The sequence below is a fragment of the Rhinopithecus roxellana genome, chromosome 16, assembly GCF_007565055.1.
Source record: "Rhinopithecus roxellana isolate Shanxi Qingling chromosome 16, ASM756505v1, whole genome shotgun sequence".
Taxonomy (NCBI): Eukaryota; Metazoa; Chordata; class Mammalia; order Primates; family Cercopithecidae; genus Rhinopithecus; species Rhinopithecus roxellana.
In genome coordinates this window covers 7,054,807-7,073,346 of record NC_044564.1, presented here as the reverse complement: position 1 = coordinate 7,073,346, position 18,540 = coordinate 7,054,807, and the positions used below count along the sequence as shown (strand labels likewise).

The following is an 18,540-nucleotide window of genomic DNA, read 5'->3' as shown; positions in this document are numbered from 1 at the left end:
CCCAACCTGTTTTATATATTGTGTTTCTATGTAAATAATGTGGTTTTTTTGGTGGTGGTGTTTTTTGTTTGTTTTGTTATGGATTTTTTTTTTTTTTTTTTTGGTTAAAGCTACCAGTCTAAAGACCTTTAAGGTCCCTTTTGATGTAAACAGCATAGTGCAGCAGCTCTGGGACTGGGCAGTGGCAGCTCACCTGTGTGATCTGGAAGGGGGTATTGCTAACCTGGCCCTAGGACCACTGTAGCTCTCTCTCCTTCTCTCCAGAGCACGGGAAAGGGAGTAGGAGTGGAGCTGGGACTGGGGATGGGGAAGTGGTTGCAGATTTCTTAGAGAAACATAGGCCTAAAAGCTCCCTCACAAACCTGTTTGGTAAAAACCTGGGCACCATGAGGCCCTTTCAGACCCCAGAATGTGTCTTTACTTGAGGCAGTGAACCTGCCCTGCTCTGAGACTTCTTCCTGCAAGTACTTCCTCTGAGGCACCAAAACCTGGGGTGTGGATTCTGTGGGGCCCAGTAAAACACACCTGCATGACCTATGTGGCATAAGGGCTTGTTCTGGCTCCGACACTGACTAGATTACCAGCTTTGAGCCTCAGTTTCCTCATCTTAAAGTGGTAATAAGAATATCCATGCTTTTTGTGGGTAAAAATAAGTGAAGTGCTGGCATACGATAAAGACTTATCCAATGCCTGTTGCATCTGCCCCAACACCTGTGCCTCCTCCTTCTCAGCTTTGCTTTGTTTGTTCATGACCGTGCATGTCCACAACGTGCTCCTTCTACAGAATGCCAGGTGTGGCAGAACAGGTGCCATGATAGCAAATAAGGGAAAGAACAAAGAATAAGAAGAACGGACTTCTTCTAAATGCACGTTAGTAGGAACATAGAGTCATTTATTCATCTCAGATGTGCAGAGGGCCTCCTGTGTGCCACACTGAGCTCATTAGGAGGGGCCGGCCCTTCACACTGGAATAGTGTATGAATTTCTCTATTGCAGTCCCAGTTGAGAAGCCAATTTGAGAACACATGGACTGAAGAGAAAGTGCTCATTCATACAAGGCACGTTCCACGGATGTCACACTCTCCTGGATTGCCCTTGGTCTGTAGGAAATGGTGGAATGCATTCTAACTGCCTAAGAGTGATCATTAGAAAAGCATGATGTGGCAGAAGGGGTCCAAGCTTTGCCTGCTAAGAATTGTATGAATTTGAGAAAGTCACTTCTTCTTTTCTTTCTTCTTCTTCTTCTTTTTTTTTTTTTTTTTTTTTTTTTTGAGATGGAGTCTTGCTCTGTCGCCCAGGCTGTGGAGCTCAGTGGCACAATCTTGGCTCCCTTCAACCTTCATCTTTTGGGTTTAAGTGATTCTCTTGCCTCAGTCTCCCGAGTAGATGGGATTACAGTTGCATGCCACCACGCTTGGCTAATTTTGGTATTTTTAGTAGAGACAGGGTTTCACCATGTTGGCCAGGCTGATCTCGAACTCCCGACCTCAGGTGATCCACCGCCTCAGCTTCTCAAAGTGCTGGGATTACAGGCGTGAGCTACTGCACCTGGCTGGAAAGTCACTGCTTATCTCTAAGCCCAAAGACAAATTTTCTTGTATGTAAAACAGGATCATAATATCTACATCCTGGGTGGCTGTGGGAATAAAATGAGATCAGGCAAGGATCTGCTTCTGGGCAAGTGCTCAGAAAATGACGGCTGTTATGATTTTTGAGCATAGCAGAGGACAGAGGGTTATGTTCAACAGTTGCCAGTGTGGGTGATGTGGTCTGTCTTCAGTGGGGTCCTGCCCTCAGGAGTCACTAGCTGAGATCCTTCGCCCAATGAGAAGGGCTCAGACTGCCCCTGTACATCGCGATTCTGGAGGCTGTAGATGACGGGGTTCAGCATGGGGGTGACTACAGTGTACATGACAGTGGCCACACAGCCCTGCTCTGCCTCATATCGGGATGTGGGCTGGAAGTAGACTGCAATGACTGTCCCATAGAAGAGGCTCACCACAGCCAGGTGGGAGCCACAGGTGGACACAGCCCAGAGCCTCCCAGAGGCTGAGGGCAGCTGCAGCACAGCAGCTGCGATGGCCCTATAGGAGGCGAGGATGAGCAGGAAGGGAGTGACCACCACCGCAGTGCCCTTGGTGAAGATGAGCAGCTGGATGTGGCAGGTGTCGGAGCACGAGAGCCTTAAGAGAGGCTGGTGGTCACAGAAGAAGTGGGGCACTTGGTGGGAAGCACAGAAGGACAAGCGAGCCATGAGCAGGATATGCAGGAGGGAGTGGACGTGGGACACCAGCCATGCCATCCCCACCAGAGCTGTGCACACGGCCCGGGACATCCTCATGCCATAGTGGAGGGGGTGCTGGATGGCCACGTAGCAGTCATAGGTCATGGCGGCCAGGAGACAGCTATCAGTTACCCCCAGGGCAAAGAAGAAGTACATTTGGGTCAGGCAGCTGGCCAGCGAGATGGAGTGGTCATGGGCCAACAAGTTGGCCAACATCTTGGGCACAGTGACAGAGGTGAAGCAGAGGTCAGCGAAGGACAGGTGGGCCAACAGGAAGTACATGGGTGCATGAAGGGCTGGACTGACCCGGATGGCAGCCACAATGAGTCCATTACGCAGGAGGCCGACCACATACAAGAGCAAGAACAGCACAAAGAGAGGCCGCTGCTGTCCAGGACTTGTTGTCAGTCCCAATAAAATGAATGGGGTTCCCTCTGAAGACTCATTGGCAGCCTCCATGGCAGGCTGGTTATTCACCTGGAACCTCAAGGGCTCCTTTGTATTGATGGGTCATCCCCCTGATGTCTAAGGGAAAAGATGAGGGGATAAATTGTGTAAGGCTTCCTGGCCATGGGAAAAAATCAAGAGTTTAGAGTCAGGTAGCCCTGGTCCTTACGCACAGGTGTGACTGTGGGCAAGTCATTTCACCTCCCTGAAACTTCTTTGTTTCTGGGCCTTAGACTTTCAGTCTGCGAAATAAGAGAATCGAAGTAACTCATCTTCAAGGTCACGTCCAACTTTGATAGTTTGTGATTTAAGCAAAAATAGAACAAAAGATATTGCACAAGATTTAGATCAGGGAAGGAGGAAAATATGAAAGAAAAGATGAAACAGAGAGGTTCGACACAGAGAGATCTGACCAATGGACATTTATTTTGGAAAAGAAAGAATGAAACCAAACCAAGATGGAGGAGAGAAACATAAGAAAGAAACTAGAAAAAAAAAAATCTGAAGAGCACATATGTTTACATTGAAATGAATATGAACCCACAACACCTAGACACAAATAGTGGAATTTTAGAACACTGGTAATGAAGAGGAGAATCCAGTACTTCCTAAGGGCATGGGGTACAATGAACTGATGATATCCACATAATTAGATTGCCATCGAGTGTTTCAATTCAACAGTAGATTATAGAACACAGTTTAACAATCTTCAAATTCTGAGAAAACAATATTTTGAACTTGGAATTCTCCACTAAGCAAAAATACTACTCAAGTGTGAGTAAAGAATACAGATATTTTCAGACTTAAAACACAAAACAAGGCTGGGCGTGGTGGCCACACCTGTAATCCCAGCACTTTGGGAGGCTAAGGCAGGCAGATCACCTGAGGTCAGGAGTTCGAGACCAGCCTGGTCAATGTGGTGAAACCCCGTCTCTACTAAAACAACAACAACAACAACAACAACAACAAAAACACACACAAAAATTAGCCAGGTGTGGTGTCATGCACTTGTAATCCCAGCTACTGAGGCAGGAGAATATCTTGAACCTGGGAGGCAGAGGTTGCAGTGAACTGAGATTGTGCCACTGCACTCCAGCCTGGGTGACAGAGCGAGACTCCATCACACACACACACACACGCAACACAGCAAGAGAATTTGAATGACTCCTCATATCCCTGAAAACTTTCCCCATGAAATCAAACACTTTCCAAGCAAGCACCAGGCAGATGCACATCACAGTGTGAGAAACTCGTGTGGACAGATGGACACATCTGCCCAGGCATAGCAACTTGACTCTTAAAGACAGAGGCAACTTGTTTTCAATGTCTCAGTTTTTTTCCTGTCTGAACTTCATTGCAGAAATCGGGCAATTCTCTAAGAAGGGAATTGAAGTAACTGAGAGGAATTTTAGGGCACAGTTTTGTGGAAGACTATATTGAAACCACCTTTACAGGGAAATTATCTTTTAATTTATTTCCACATCTTTCTCTATTAAAAAACCGTCAAATGAAGGACCTCCCTACCCTATTGTATTCCTTTTTTTTTTTTTTTCCTCCTTTGGTTAAGAAGAATCTCTGGTGTTGGCTTCCTCTAAAGCATCTTTTCTTAAGCCCCTAATTCTTTCTCACTTTCCGAGAGAGGAAGAGGATCAGGATGATTGGGCAGGATGGAAGGGGAAGTCTATTTATAGAATTGCTTTTGGGAAGTGGACCTGCTCTGACCTGTGTCTAAATTGGTCCCAATAAACGTTCAGATATACAAAGGTGTTTGTAGAAACATTCAAATGTAGTTGCAAACACACATGCAGGCACGCAGACATGTGCATCCTCAAGCTGGTCTCTGCAAATACATAGGCACAATCAGTCATGTACAGAAATGTGGAGCCAGCACATGCATTCACAGCAAAGTAGGCAGACAACCATTACCTCAGGATTCAAAGGCCAAGATCATTGTACACCTGCACACATGGCCAAATGCAATCACAAAATGGCACTAAGGCCAGAGGGTGACAATCATTCACATACTCCTGTTGATGGAGACATAGCGCCGTGCACAGCTGCTGTGACCCATCAAGCACATTCGTGTTCTCACTGACTGCCTATTGTGTGTGAGCACTCTACCCCGTGCCCATCCATGCATGCTCAGGCACACCCAATCCCCTCATTGATCATACAGTCACATCTTTGCACATAGCCTCACAGCTTCACATACACGGCTGCACTCACGTAGGCTCATGGTGGATCACGGCAGATATGTGCCACGCTAAAGGGGCATATGCACATACACACTGCCTCCTACCCCCTACAATGAAACCATTGTGCAGTGATGGTAATATACAATCACAGCCTTGCAAACAACACATACTCTCATACTCACACATATGACTTGTGCAGACAGTCACACACAGGAAGACAGATCTGCACACTCTGCAGCCTGGACCCTTGTCCCCAAGTGTACCCTCTTGGTTCTGCACATCACAGGAAGGAACAGCTGCAGGGCCCAGGAGTGGCTTGACACTGGAGGGTCTGAGGAAGGAATGATTGGCCATGCTTATGGGGTTTAGAGCCCTGGGAGCACCTCAGCTTTTCCCCAGAGGCAGCAGCCTCTTCTCGTGGCCTTCATCCCTGGGGAACAAGGCAGCTTGACTGTGGGGTTTGTTATCCTTCCTTTCTAGGGACCAGTTTGATGGAGGAGGAGGTAATTGGTGCCACCTCTAACTCAGGGGACGTTCAGGAGCCCTGTGTACTGCAAAGCTGCTGCTCCTCAGCCCCTGTCTTGTGAAGATGAGAGAGAAGGGTCAAGTTGACCTCTCAGCCCCAAGTAGAGTGACCTGGGGATTCCAGGTTTACAGCTGTAGCTTCTGGAGCCAACCCTCCTCTCACCTCACCTGTCACTGTCACCTCTTGGTGGCTTCTTGTAGGATGTGTGGAGTGTGGGAGGAATTGTGCCCCTGGTGACTGTGGCAATCACAACTACTATCAACGATCTCAATTTGTAGAGCTGTGTTTGTGAGAGCGATTGTGTCTCTGTGCAACTCAATTTGTCCATGAGTTCAGATGTGTGTCCCAGTGTGCAGCTGCATCTGTGTCTGTGTGGGTGCCAGACCTATGAGAGTGTTTCTTTAACAAGGAATATTTTTTAAAAAAAAAATTTACTTTAAGTTCTGGGATACATGTGCAGAACGTGCAGGTTTGTTATGTAGGTATATATGTGCCATGGTGGTTTGCTGCACCTATCAACCTGTCATCTACATTAGGTATTTCTCCTAATGTTATCCTTCCCCTACCCCACCACTCCCAACAGGCCCCAGTGTGTGATGTTTCCCTCCCTATATCCATGTATTCTCATTGTTCAACTCCCACTTATGAGTGAGAACATGCAGTGTTTAGTTTTCTGTTCCTGTGGTAGTTTGCTGAGAATGATGGCTTCCAACTTCATCCATGTCCCTACATGGGACATGAACTCATTCTTTTTTTATGGCTGCATAGTATTCCATGGTGTATATGTGCCACATTTTCTTTATCCAGTCTATCATTGATGGGCATTTGGGTTGGTTCCAAGTCTTTGCTATTGTAAATAGTGCTGCAATAAACATACTTGTGCATGTGTCTGTATAGTAGAATGATTTATAATCCTTTGGGTATATACCCAGTAATGGGATTGCTGGGTCAAATGGTATTTCTGGTTAGATCCTTGAAGAATTGCCACACTGACTTCCACAATGGTTGAATTAATTTACATTCCCTCCAACAGTGTAAAAGTGGTCCTATTTCTCCACATCCTCGCCAGCATCTGTTGTTCCCTGACTTTTTTTTTTTTTTGAAATGGAGTCTTGCTCTGTCACCCAGGCTGGAATGCAGTGGCATGATCTTGGCTCACTGCAATCTCCACCTCCCAGGCTCAAGCATTTCTCTGCCTCAGCTCCCAAGTAGCTGGGATTACAGGGCCTCACCACCATGCCTGGCTAATTTTTGTATTTTTAGTAGAGATGGGGTTTCACCATCTTGGCCAGGCTGGTCTTGAACTCCTGGCCACATGATCCACCCACCTTGGCCTCCCAAAGTGCAGGGATTACAGGCGTAAGCCACCACGCCCAGCTGTTTCCTGACTTTTTAATGATTGCCATTCTAACTGGTGTGAGATGGTATCTCTTTGTGGTTTTGATTTGCATTTCTGTAATTACCAGTGATAATGAGCATTTTATCATATGTTTGTTGGGTGCATAAATTTCTTCTTTTGAGAAGTGTCTGTTAATATCCGTTGCCCACTTTTTGATGGGGTTGTTTGTTTTTTTCTTGTAAATTTGTTTAAGTTCCTTGTAGATTCTGGATATTAGCCCTTTGTCAGATGGGTAGATTGCAAAAATTTTCTCCCATTCTGTAGGCTGCCTGTTCACTCTGATGATAGTTTCTTTTACTGTGCAGAAGCTCTTTAGTTTGATTAGGTCCCCTTTGTCAATTTTGGCTTTTGTTGTTGTTGTTTTTGGTGTTTTAGTCATGAAGTCTTTGCCCATGCCTATGTCCTGAATGGTGTTGCCTAGGTTTTCTTCTAGGGTTTTTATGGTTTTGGGTTTTACATTTAAGTCTTTAATCCACCTTCAGTTAATTTTTGTATAAGGAGTAAGGAAGGGGTCCAGTTTCAGTTTTCTGCCTATGGCTAACCAGTTCTGCCAGCACCATTTATTTAATAGGGAATCCTTTCCCCATTGCTTGTTTTTGTCAGGTTTGTTGAAGATCGGATGGTTGTAAATGTGTGGTGTTATTTCTGAGGTCTCTGTTCTGTTCCATTGGTCTATATATCTGTTTTGGTACCAATACCATGCTGTTTTGGTTACTGTAGCCTTGTAGCATAGTTTGAAGTCAGGTAGCATGATGTCTCCAGCTTTGTTCTTTTTGCCTAGGATTGTCTTGACTGTACGGGCTCTTTTTTGGTTCCATATAAAATTATAGTAGTTTTTTCTAATTCTGTGAAGAAAGTCACTGGTAGCTTGATAGGAATAGCATTGAATCTATAAATTACTTTGGGCAGTATGGCCATTTTCACAATATTGATTCTCTCTATCCATGAGCATGGAATGTTTTTCCATTTGTTTGTGTTCTCTCTTATTTCTGGTGAGGAATATTTCTAATAGGACATTAGGTCTTTATTGAAGCGGTATGTGTTTCTGGGTGTGTACTGCAGTATGAGGGAAGCGAACCTGTATGTACCATTCCAGGTGGGAATAGCTTTACATAACACTGTTGGAATAGCCAGAAAGAATGATTCTGAATATATAAATTTCCAATGACTTGCTATTGTCTCTTAAATAAAGTCTAAATTTTCTACCTAATATTGAAGCCATGGAGTGTTCTTCTCATTCCCTAATTTTCAATCTTCAAACTTCCCTCTACTTTCCTAGCATACCCCCTCAAGTCAGTTAAATTGGTCTCCTTAGAGTCTTCCGCTTATTATACTTACTCCTCATGCCCCTGGTGCAATTGCCTCTTCCCCTCAATTTCCACCCATGTTGCAGGGCCCAACTTATTTTGTGCAATGAGTGCCCCAGTCTTCCCCATCTTCCTGTCCTCACTGCCTGCTTTAGTAAGTGGTGTTGAAGGGAAATGCTTTATCAGAATTGGGCACATTCTTATGGGCATCTCACTTTAGGAGGGGTGATTTATCTCTCTTCCTTCATTCTCCAGGTTGGGCTCTGTTACTGTCTTACAATCCTTTCCCCTTCCCTCTTGTTTGTTTTCTTATCTATCAAGTAGGCCCAGTATAATAGCCTGAAACTTGATATTTCTTTTAGCTGATTTCTAGGATTTATGTAATTATTGTATCTGGCTGCTCCATGGATGCTAAATATGTGGAAGGAGCCATGGCCATCCTGTAGGGCAAAGGTGATGGGAGGGGCCTTATCCCTCTGGAAACTTTTCCACTGATTGTGGCAGCTGCTGTATGTCATGAGAGCCTAAGAACCCACAATAAAGAGAAAGGATCATAGAGGAGATCTTTGAGTCTAAATGTTAAATTTGGGGTAAGCCTTACATTCGCAGTCCTCAGGTTGCCAACTCTTTTGACAATGCCTCCAATTTTTTTCATGGCACCTGAGTTGCTATGGTGATAGGAGGCAAGAGGAGTTGGGGAACTGGGAGAGGATGATTGAGTCTTGTGATGAGAGAAGGGGTTTTATTTTATCTAAGTCTTTTCAAAATGTGCTGAATTTGGGAATTTTACCTTTTCTCTCAAGATTGCTGCTTCATCAGGAAATGGGGTGACCAATTATCTCAATTTGCCCAGGACTGAGGGTGTCTTGGGACATGGGACTTGGAGTTTTAAAACTGGGACTGTTTGGCAGGTGCGGTGGCTCATGCCTGTAATCCCAGCACTTTGGGAGGCCAAGGTGGGTGGATCACGAGGTCAGGAGATCCAGACCATCCTGACTAACACTGTGAAACCTTGTCTCTACTAAAAATACAAAAAATTAGCTGGGTGTGGTGGCAGGTGCCTGTAATCCCAGCTACTCGGGAGGCTGAGGCAGGAGAAAGGCATGAACCTGGGAGGCAGAACTTGTAGTGAGCTGAGATTGCACCACTGCACCCCAGCCTGGGCGACAGAGTGAGACTCCATCTCAAAACAACAACAGCAACAACAACAACAAAACAAAAACAAAAACAAAAACAAAACTGGTACTGTTCTGGGAAAACTGGGGTGAGTCAGGAAACCTGTAAAGTTCTGTAAGGTTTGAGGAGACAGTCTTGTCCACATTCTTCTCTTTATTAGCCTGGTACCTCCAAGAATGCCATAGTTACCAAGAGGGAGGGTCTTGGTCCTGGCAACAAGGGGCATCTTCTTCCCAGGGAGCCAGGTCGAAGCCTTCAGTTTTCCTGCAGTCTACGTGCCAGGTGGTTGATTTCTCCTTGAAGGGAGAGTGTAGAGGGGCAAGGCCAGCACCTGGCTGGGGCCCGAGGAAGAGACTCCATGGGCAGCCTATTGGGTGAAGCATTGTTTGAGTCCCATACCTTTCCCATCCCTGGCCTCACCTCAGCCATAATCAGGGGAACTGGAGGAAGGATCAGGTAGAAGCTGACACTTAAATCTGACTATGCTCCACCTCTTCTTGGAGGCTCTTGCCTGTAACTCTTAGGGTCCATTCCTGTCTGCTTCTGCAGAGAGAGGCTTCCCAGGGAGAATGCAGTGCCTTGGGACTTGCCTATGTGTAAAAGAGTCATGGAGACAAAAGAAATCTGTCAAAATTGTGAACTCTGGGTGAATAAAACTCGTAAGAGCTCTGGGTCTGGGAGATCCTCCATGACTCAATGCTTGGGGCAGTGTAGTTACTGTTGCCCAAGGGGTCAGGGTTATGGCATTCCCTCTCCAACTCCAACCCTACCTCGTGCTGGAATCTTAACACCAAACAGTCATGATATTAATCCTACCCAACCACATGCAAATCCAGGCATGCTTATAACTCTTAAAGAAACTGAAATTCACCAACAACCAACCCCCACCCTTAGGCTTTAAGTAACATTATTTATAACCCCAACTAAATCTTAAAGTGACCACAAGCATGCCAATTTGATACCTAAAATACTGTTATGCCTAAATTTCATCTGGTTCTGATCCCAGCTTACCTGTAATAATAACCAGACTGTGACTTAAACTTACCACAAACATTACCCATACACCAACTTAAGTCTAATATGAACTAAACTCTAACTCCAATTTAATTGAGCAATACAAATGAAATCTGAACTCCAGTCTTATTTAGTCTCCCATTCTAACACTAACCCTAAAATAATTGTAATATTTCTAATAAGATTTATCCAAATTCTTATTTATTTATTTATTTATTTACATGGAGTGTCATTCTGTCAACCTGGCTGGAGTGCACTGGCATGATCTTGGCTCACTGCAACCTCTCCCTCCTGGGTTCAAGTGATTCTCCTGCCTCAGTCTCCTGAGTGACTGGGATTACAGGCATGTACCACCATGCCTGGCTAATTTTTTTGTATTTTTAGTAGAGAAAGGGTTTCACCATGTTGCTCAGTCTGGTCTTGAACTCCTGACCTCAAATGATCTGCTTGCGTCGGCCTCCCAAAATGTTGGGATTACAGGCGTGAGCCACCGCACCCAAACTCTTAAATTTATCCCAAATCTATTACTAATAACAACCAGCCCAAATTATAAAGTTTACATAATTGTAATTCAATCATAAATTTACCTGATCATTTCTTAATTCTCCCTAACCCTAATCCTAACCTACCCTAACTGAACCCCATCCTTAGCCATAGCCTGAGACCTAATCTTAACCTTATTCTAACCATTCAATCCTGATCCTTTCCTAACTTCTATCATAAGCCTGAACTAGTCTAACCTTGGCCAAATTCAAACCCAGCTGTTGGGAGTTTAAAAGTGACTTGTGCATGTTCTGGCTATTAAGCCATTTTCCTGAGACATGGATTACATGGACCACGGGGGACAGATATTTCCCTCTTCCGATTTAGTCCCATTCTTTGGTCTAAGTGGATCCTGAAGATGTTCTCCTGGGGCTGAGGAGGGCAGGTGCAGACACACTGGCCATGAAGAAGCTTCAAAGGTCAAGAATCTAGGAGCACTTGGAGCTAACATAGCTCTCACTTGGTGCTTCTGGGGATTAGCCTCTTATAAGTACAGGTAGAAAATAAGCCTGTATTCCTTTACCTGGTAACGTCTAGGAACTTTCATATTATTACTATTTTGAGATAGGGACTTTTATATTATTACTATTTTGAGATAGGGTCTTGCTCTGTTACCGAGGCTGGAGTGCAGTGGCACAAGTCAGCCTCGACCTCCTGGGCTCAAGTGATTCTCCTGCCGCAGCCTCCCGAGTAGCTGGGACTACGTACACTATCACGCCTGGCTAATTTATTATTTTATTATTGTTATTATTATTATTTTTTTGAGACGGAGTCTTGCTCTGTAGCCCAGGCTGGAGTGCAGTGGTGCGATCTCGGCTCACTGCAAGCTCCTCCTCCCGGGTTCACGCCATTCTCCTGCCTCAACCTCCCAAGTAGCTGGGACTACAGGCACCTGCCACCACGCCCGGCTAATTTTCTTTTTTTGTATTTTTAGTAGAGACGGGGTTTCACCGTGTTAGACAGGATGGTCTTGGTCTCCTGACCTTGTGATCCACCCGCCTCGGCCTCCCAAAGTGCTGGGATTACAGGTATTATTATTTTTAACTTTTAAGTTCAGGGGTAGTACATGTGCAGGATGTGCAGGTTTGTCACACGGGTAAGTGTGTGTCATGGGGGTTGGTTACACAGATTATTTTATTACCCAGATATTAAGCCTAGTATCCACTAGTTATTTTTTGTTTTTTGCTTCTCTCTCTCCTCCTACCCTCCACCCTCCGATAAGCCCCAGTGTGTGTTGTTCCCTCTATATGTCTGCGTGTTCTCATCATTTAGCTCCCACTTATAAGTGAGAACATGTGGTGTTTGGTTTTCTGATCCTGCATTAGTTTGCTGAGGATAATGATCTCCAGCTCCATCCATGTCCCTGCGAAGGATATCGTCTCCTTCTTTTTTATGGCTGCATAGTATGCCATCATGCCCAGCTTATTTTTAACAATTTTTTCTTTTTTTTTTTTTTTTTTTTTTTGTAGAGATGGGGTCTCCCTGTGTTGTCCAGACTGGTCTTGAATTCCTGCTTCGGCCTCCCAAAGTGCTGGGGTTACAGGCGTGAGGCACTGTACCCAGCTGAACATTTATGTTTTGAATGTTGAAGAACCTGAGAGAGTGCAACAGCAACATTAACCTGGTCTAGGGTCTGGCTCTAGGTCTAGCCCCAGATGAACCCCAAGTCTTTTTCTCCCTGCTATAAGCTTTCATTTCCCCCTTCACTGTCCCTTAAACAATGACATGAGACATCCAAGCCAGAGGAGCATCCCATCTTTACCGACAGTGACAGGGGCCAGAAAGAGGCCCCGACCTCCTCATCCCCTCATAGTCAGACCTACCCAGCCTCCCTGGACCAATCACTGGGGCCCCTACCCTGGACGGCGGAATCGGCTCCAGGTCCGCCTGAGGGCCTCCTTGACCTCCTTGTTGCGGAGGCTGTAGATGAGCGGGTTGAGAGCCGGGATGACCAGGGTGTAGAACACAGAGGCCATCTTGTCAGTGTCCAGGGCATAGCTGGAGCTGGGACGCAGGTACATGAAAATGAGTGTCCCGTACATCATGGCCACGGCTGTGAGGTGCAAGCAGCAAGTGGAGGCTGCTCGCCGACGGCCCTCGACCGAGCGCATGCGGATCACAGCCCCAGCAATGAAGCCATAAGACACTGTGATAGCTAACACCGTGGCTGTCTGGATGAAGCCACAGATGGCGAAGAGAAGGAGTTCATTGAGACTGGTGTCACTGCAGGAGATGGCCAGCAGTGGAGGGATATCACAGAAGAAGCTATTGATCTCCCAGGAGCCGCAGAAGGTCAGGCGGAAGGTGAGGGTTGTGTGAACAAAGGCGCTCACTGCCCCACCCAGGCCTGATACCCCCAGCAAGGCCAGGCATAGACGCTGTGACATAGCTGTTGTATAGAAAAGTGGGTTTCTGATGGCCACGTAGCGGTCATAGGCCATGGCTGCCAGCAAGCAACACTCGGTGTCAGCCAGACCTGCAAAGACAAACATCTGGAGGACACAGGCTGTGTAAGGGATAGTGGCTTGGGGCAGCAGCAGGTCCACTAGCATCTTGGGGCCAATGGCGGAGGAATAGCAGGCATCCAGCAGGCAGAGGTTGGCCAGGAAGAAGTACATAGGTGTGTGGAGCCGGACATCCACGCGGATTAGCAGCACCATGCCCGTGTTTCCCAGCAGGCTCACCAAGTAGACAGGCAGGCAGGTCAGGAAGAGGGCCACACGCACGTCCCAGCGATTCGTGATGCCCAGGAGGATGAATTCAGCAGGGGCAACTGCAGCCCTGGTGAGGTTCTCTGAGTTCATCCTACTGGACAGAGACTGAGAAGAGGCAAAGCAGGAGGGAGATAAGAGAAAGGTCAAGGTCATGGCCAGGGAGAAAAAAGCGGCCTGTACTGCGAGTTCGGTAGGCTTGGGTTTCAGCCCACCTGTGCAACAAAATTGCTATGTGACCTTGGGCAAGCCACGTAACCTCTCAAAACCTGTTTCTAACCCTTAGAAGTCATTGCAGCAGCCTTTTTTTGTTTTTGAGATGGAGTTTCGCTCTTGTTACCCAGGCTGGAGTGCACAGGCACAATCTCAGCTCACCACAACCTCCACCTTCTGGGTTCAAGCGATTCTCCTGCCTCAGCCTCCTGAGTAGCTGGGATTACAGGCATGCGCCACCATGACCGGCTAATTTTGTATTTTTAGTAGAGATGGAGTTTCTCCATATTGGTCAGGCTGGTCTCGAACTCCCAACTTCAGGTGATCCTCCCACCTGGCCTCCCAAAGTGCTGGGATTACAGGCGTGAGCCACTGTGCCCCGCCCATCTTTTTTTTTTTTTTTTTTTTTTTTTGAGATGGAGTCTTGTTTTGTCACCCAGGTTGGAGTGCAGTGGCTCAATCTTGGCTCATTGCAACCTCCGCCTCCTGGGTTCAAGTGATTCTCCTACCCCAGCCTCCCGGGTAGCTGGGACTACAGGCGCCTGCCACCATGCTGGCTAATTTTTGTATTTTTAAAGTAGAAACAGGGGTTCACCATGTTGGTGGCCAGGCTGGTCTTCAACTCCTGATCTCAAGTGATCTGCCCACCCCGGCTTCCCAAAGTGTTGGGATTACAGGTGTGAGCCCCACCTGGCCTTCTTTTTTTTTTTTTTTTTAAAGAGACACAAGACCTCACTATGTTGTCCAGGCTGAACTAGAGTTCCTGAGCTTAAGTGATCCTCCTCCCACCTCAGCCTCCCAAGCAGCTGGGATTATAGGCATGCTCCACCACACCCACAGGAGTCTTGTCCCTCTTATTCACTTTTGTGTCTACAGCACTGAGAGCATTGCCTAGCACACAGCTGGTGCTCAGAAAAGATTTGATAAATGAATGAATGGGATGATATTTCATGTCCAGCCAATGATTGAAAACTTTGTGACTGTATATGCATTCTCCTCTCCAGTTTTCCAGGTAAGAAAAGAGACAGTGGAATGAGCAGAAATAATCTTCAGATCTAAGGGGCACCTGGCCATGGGGTTTGAGGTTGGCTAGGAGGGACATCTTTCCTTTGGAGTAAGATGGGAGAAAGGAGTAGCCTGGTGTCTTGGGAAAACAGTGGGGAGTAGAACAACAGAGAATGTGAATATATTCCTGAGCTGAATTCTTGGCCTCTCTGAGCCTCAATGTTCTCATCGGTATGATGGGGGGAAGCTGCAAGGATTCGATGAGATAATGCATGTAAAGCTTCTCACACAGGGCCTAGCACACACAGGCATTTAACAAAGGCCCTGTGAATGGAAATGAATTGAGCTGAATGCTTTGGCTCCAGACTGGAAGGAAACAACTTTATGGCCATCAAAAGTAGTATAATTCCCAGAAAATGCAATGTTGCTTCATATTCCTGTGCCTTGCATTTGTTCTCTTTGCCTGGAACTCATTTCCTCCTTTTGTGTTTGATAAAAAGTATCTCCAATGTGAAGCCTTCCCTGATCTGTCCCTTAAAACTAAACATTTTTCTTGTCTGTGCCCTGCTGCACTGGAGCATACAGTAGTTCCCCCTTATCTATGGGGAATACGTTCCAACACCCCCTGTGGATGTGTGAAATCACAGATAGTACTGAACCTTATATATGCAATTTTTTCCCTCTATACATTCATATCCATGGTAAAGTTTAATTTATAAATTAGGCATAGTAAGGGATAAAAACAATAATAATAATATAGAACAATTATAACAATGTACTAAAATACAAGTTATGTGAAGGTGGTCTCTCTTTCTCTCTGTCCCTCAAAATATCTTACTTTTTGTTGTATATATATACACATATATATATATATACTTATATATACATACACACATACATATATATATATATATTTTTTTTTTTGAGATGGAGTCTCACTCTGTCACTCAGGCTGGAGTGCAGTGGAATGATCTCGGCTCACTGCAACCTCCACCTCCCAGGTCCAAGTGATTCTCCTGCCTCGGCCTCCTGAGTGGCTGGGACTACAGGTGCGTGCTACCATGCCCAGCTAATTTTTTTGTATTTTTAGTAGAGATGGGGTTTCACCACGTTGGCCACGTTGGTCTCGAACTCCTGATTTCAGGTGATTCGCTTTTCTCGGCCTCCCAAAGTGCTGGGATTACAAGCGTGAGCCATTGCACCCAGCCTGTTTTTAATATTTTCGGGTCACAGTTGACTGCAGGTAACTGAAACTGCAGAAAGCAAAACTGTGGGTAAAGGGGAACAACTGCTGTACATCTCTCATGCTGCTTCGCCATTCTATTGCAAATATCTTTTACATGTCTGTCTCCTGTGAACTCTGAGCTCCTTGATTCAATATTCATTCAACAAAGTTTTATTGAGTATTACTACTGTGTGCTAAGAATGCCCCATAATTCATTTTTGTATTTCCAGGGTGGGGTACATAGTCAGAGCTCAAAAAGTGTTAGTTGAGTCCATAACACAGTGATCAAGAGTATAGACATTAGCAGCATGAACACTGGCTTTTGAGCCCTAGTTCCATAACTTCTGGTGTGTAACTTCAGGCAAGTCACTTCATCTCTCTTAACTTTGGTTTTCTCCTTGCAAAGTAGGAATCATAATATCTCCGTTGAAGGGTTCTAAGAGGCAGTAGGTGTGCAGGAAGGGGCCTGGAGCTGAATAAATGCTCCTTCCCCTCCTTTTAAGAGAAGTTTAGATGTTTGGGACTTACCTGTGCCCAGTGAGGGTGGTGAAAATCTCCCACAAAGCACAATTTGGATGAAAAATTTTGACAATATCACGTTGGTGAGGTTGTGCTTGTGGAAATGTAAATTGGGACATTTCTGACCACTGTGCACTCCCCAGTGTCTTAAGTTACTCAGTTTGCTATAACAAAATGCCAATAGACTGGGTTGGTTAAACAACAGACATTTATTTATCATGGTCCTGGAGACTGGGAAGTCTGTGGTTAGCATGTCAGCATGGTTGGGTTCTAGTAAGAGCCCTCCTTCTGGCTTGTGGATGGCCACCTTCCTACTGTATTGTCACAGGGTGGGGACAGAGAGACAGAGAAAGCTCTCTGGTTTCTTTTAAGGGTACTAATCCCATTATCATAGATGCCACCATAATGACTTAATTAGGTGTAGACCTAGTTACCTCCCAAAGGCTCCTCCAAATACCATCATTTTGGGGGTTAGAATTTCAACATGAATTTTTTGGGGGATGTAAACATTCAGTCCATAGCACCTGGTAATTCCACTACTTGGTGTTTACTTTTGAAAACCCTCTCATGTATACAGAAGGAGACAAGGGAGCACGCATTCCTGGACAATTTGTAATGGCTAAATGTTAGTGAAACCTAAATGTTTATCAATAGGCTCATGGGAGTTAAACAGGAATGAGATCAACCTCTATATAACAATGTAGAGAAATCTCAAGAACATATTGACATCAAAACATAATTTTCAGAAAAATATACAGATCAATGAAAAAACTCATAATATATGTTTTTTTTAAATGTATGTGTATGTAAGACATACTGCTGGCTGCTCCAGACAGAGATGGGGCTCCAGCTAAAAGACTTGAGGGCATTTCAGAGGATTTCATGGCCTTTGCCTTCCGCCATATCAGAGCTGATCCTTCTTATCTTTTAAGATTCAGCTTAAGGGTCATCTTTATCTGAGCACCCGACTGCCCAACCTCTCATGCTGGAACTCCACTCACCAGTCTCTCTGCATCATATCATTATTCCATTGTTGTATAATTACCTACATGTTTATCTCCTGTCACCTGATCAAGCATCTTAAGGTCTGGGACTGTGCCTAATTCACCCCTCTGTCCATAGGCATACAGGATTTTAGGTATCTTTCCCCTTCTCCTTGGTGTGTCATTGGTGGAGGTCAGACAGCCTCCAGGGGTACAGAAACAGGGAATTCCAGCGCTACTCAACTACATGTTCTCCAAGAATGAAGTCTACTACCTGGCTGAAGTTCTGCACACAGAACCCAGTTGGTGGCCAACCCTTTTGTATTTCAGTCTGTCCACATGGAAAGCAAACGCAACTCACCTTTACCAAGTGAGGAGCAGAGCTGCTTTGAGTGCCTCTCCATTTCTCCATCTGTAAAATAGGGACAATGAGACTTCAGGACTTTTAAGGTTCTTTGAACGTTTTGGGTACAAGTACCCACAAACTTCAGTTAAATAGGTATTGTGGAGTGTGTGTGTTTGCGGACACAAAACATAGAATTAATTCTCCATTAATGTCTCTCTCTTTCGCCTTACTACCCAGAGGAGCAATACTGACGTTCTAGACTTGCATACATCAGTGTGGGAGTTGCTAATAAAAGAGGAGGACTCAGGTTTTCATAAGGAGCAACTTCTGCATTTGCTCTTAGATGCTACTCAATGCTAGAAAGGAACTGGAAAACTTCGGGTTCCTGCACTTTTAGGTTCCTGGTTGTCTCTAGTTGACTCTCTTGTCTTTTCGAATCCTTCCAACATTCCAACTTCTGTCTGACTCCACATTTATCTTTCAGTCCTTGGGATTAAACTTTTGAAGTCTGTCTATGTATCTATTTATGTATGCATGCATGTATGTATTTATCAATCTATCAATCACTTAACTATCAATCCATTTTTAATTATATACTCAACAAGCATTTATTAACTACCTATTATGGGACAGAGACTCTATGATCA

At 45.2% G+C, this 18,540-nt stretch overlaps 2 protein-coding genes across 2 annotated transcripts; both read right to left on the bottom strand.

The window, feature by feature from the left end:
• Positions 1-1,793: 1,793 nt before the first annotated feature.
• On the bottom strand, positions 1,794-2,743 carry LOC104677448 (olfactory receptor 1K1). The gene is given in 2 exon segments (XM_010382476.1): positions 1,794-1,843; positions 1,846-2,743. Coding segments are annotated over 2 exon segments (948 nt in total).
• Positions 2,744-12,744: 10,001 nt separating this feature from the next.
• On the bottom strand, positions 12,745-13,974 carry LOC104677451 (olfactory receptor 5C1). Its single transcript, XM_010382478.2, has one exon. It carries the CDS (start codon positions 13,756-13,758, stop codon positions 12,745-12,747), a length of 1,014 nt encoding a protein of 337 aa, XP_010380780.2. The 5' UTR covers positions 13,759-13,974.
• Positions 13,975-18,540: the final 4,566 nt, after the last annotated feature.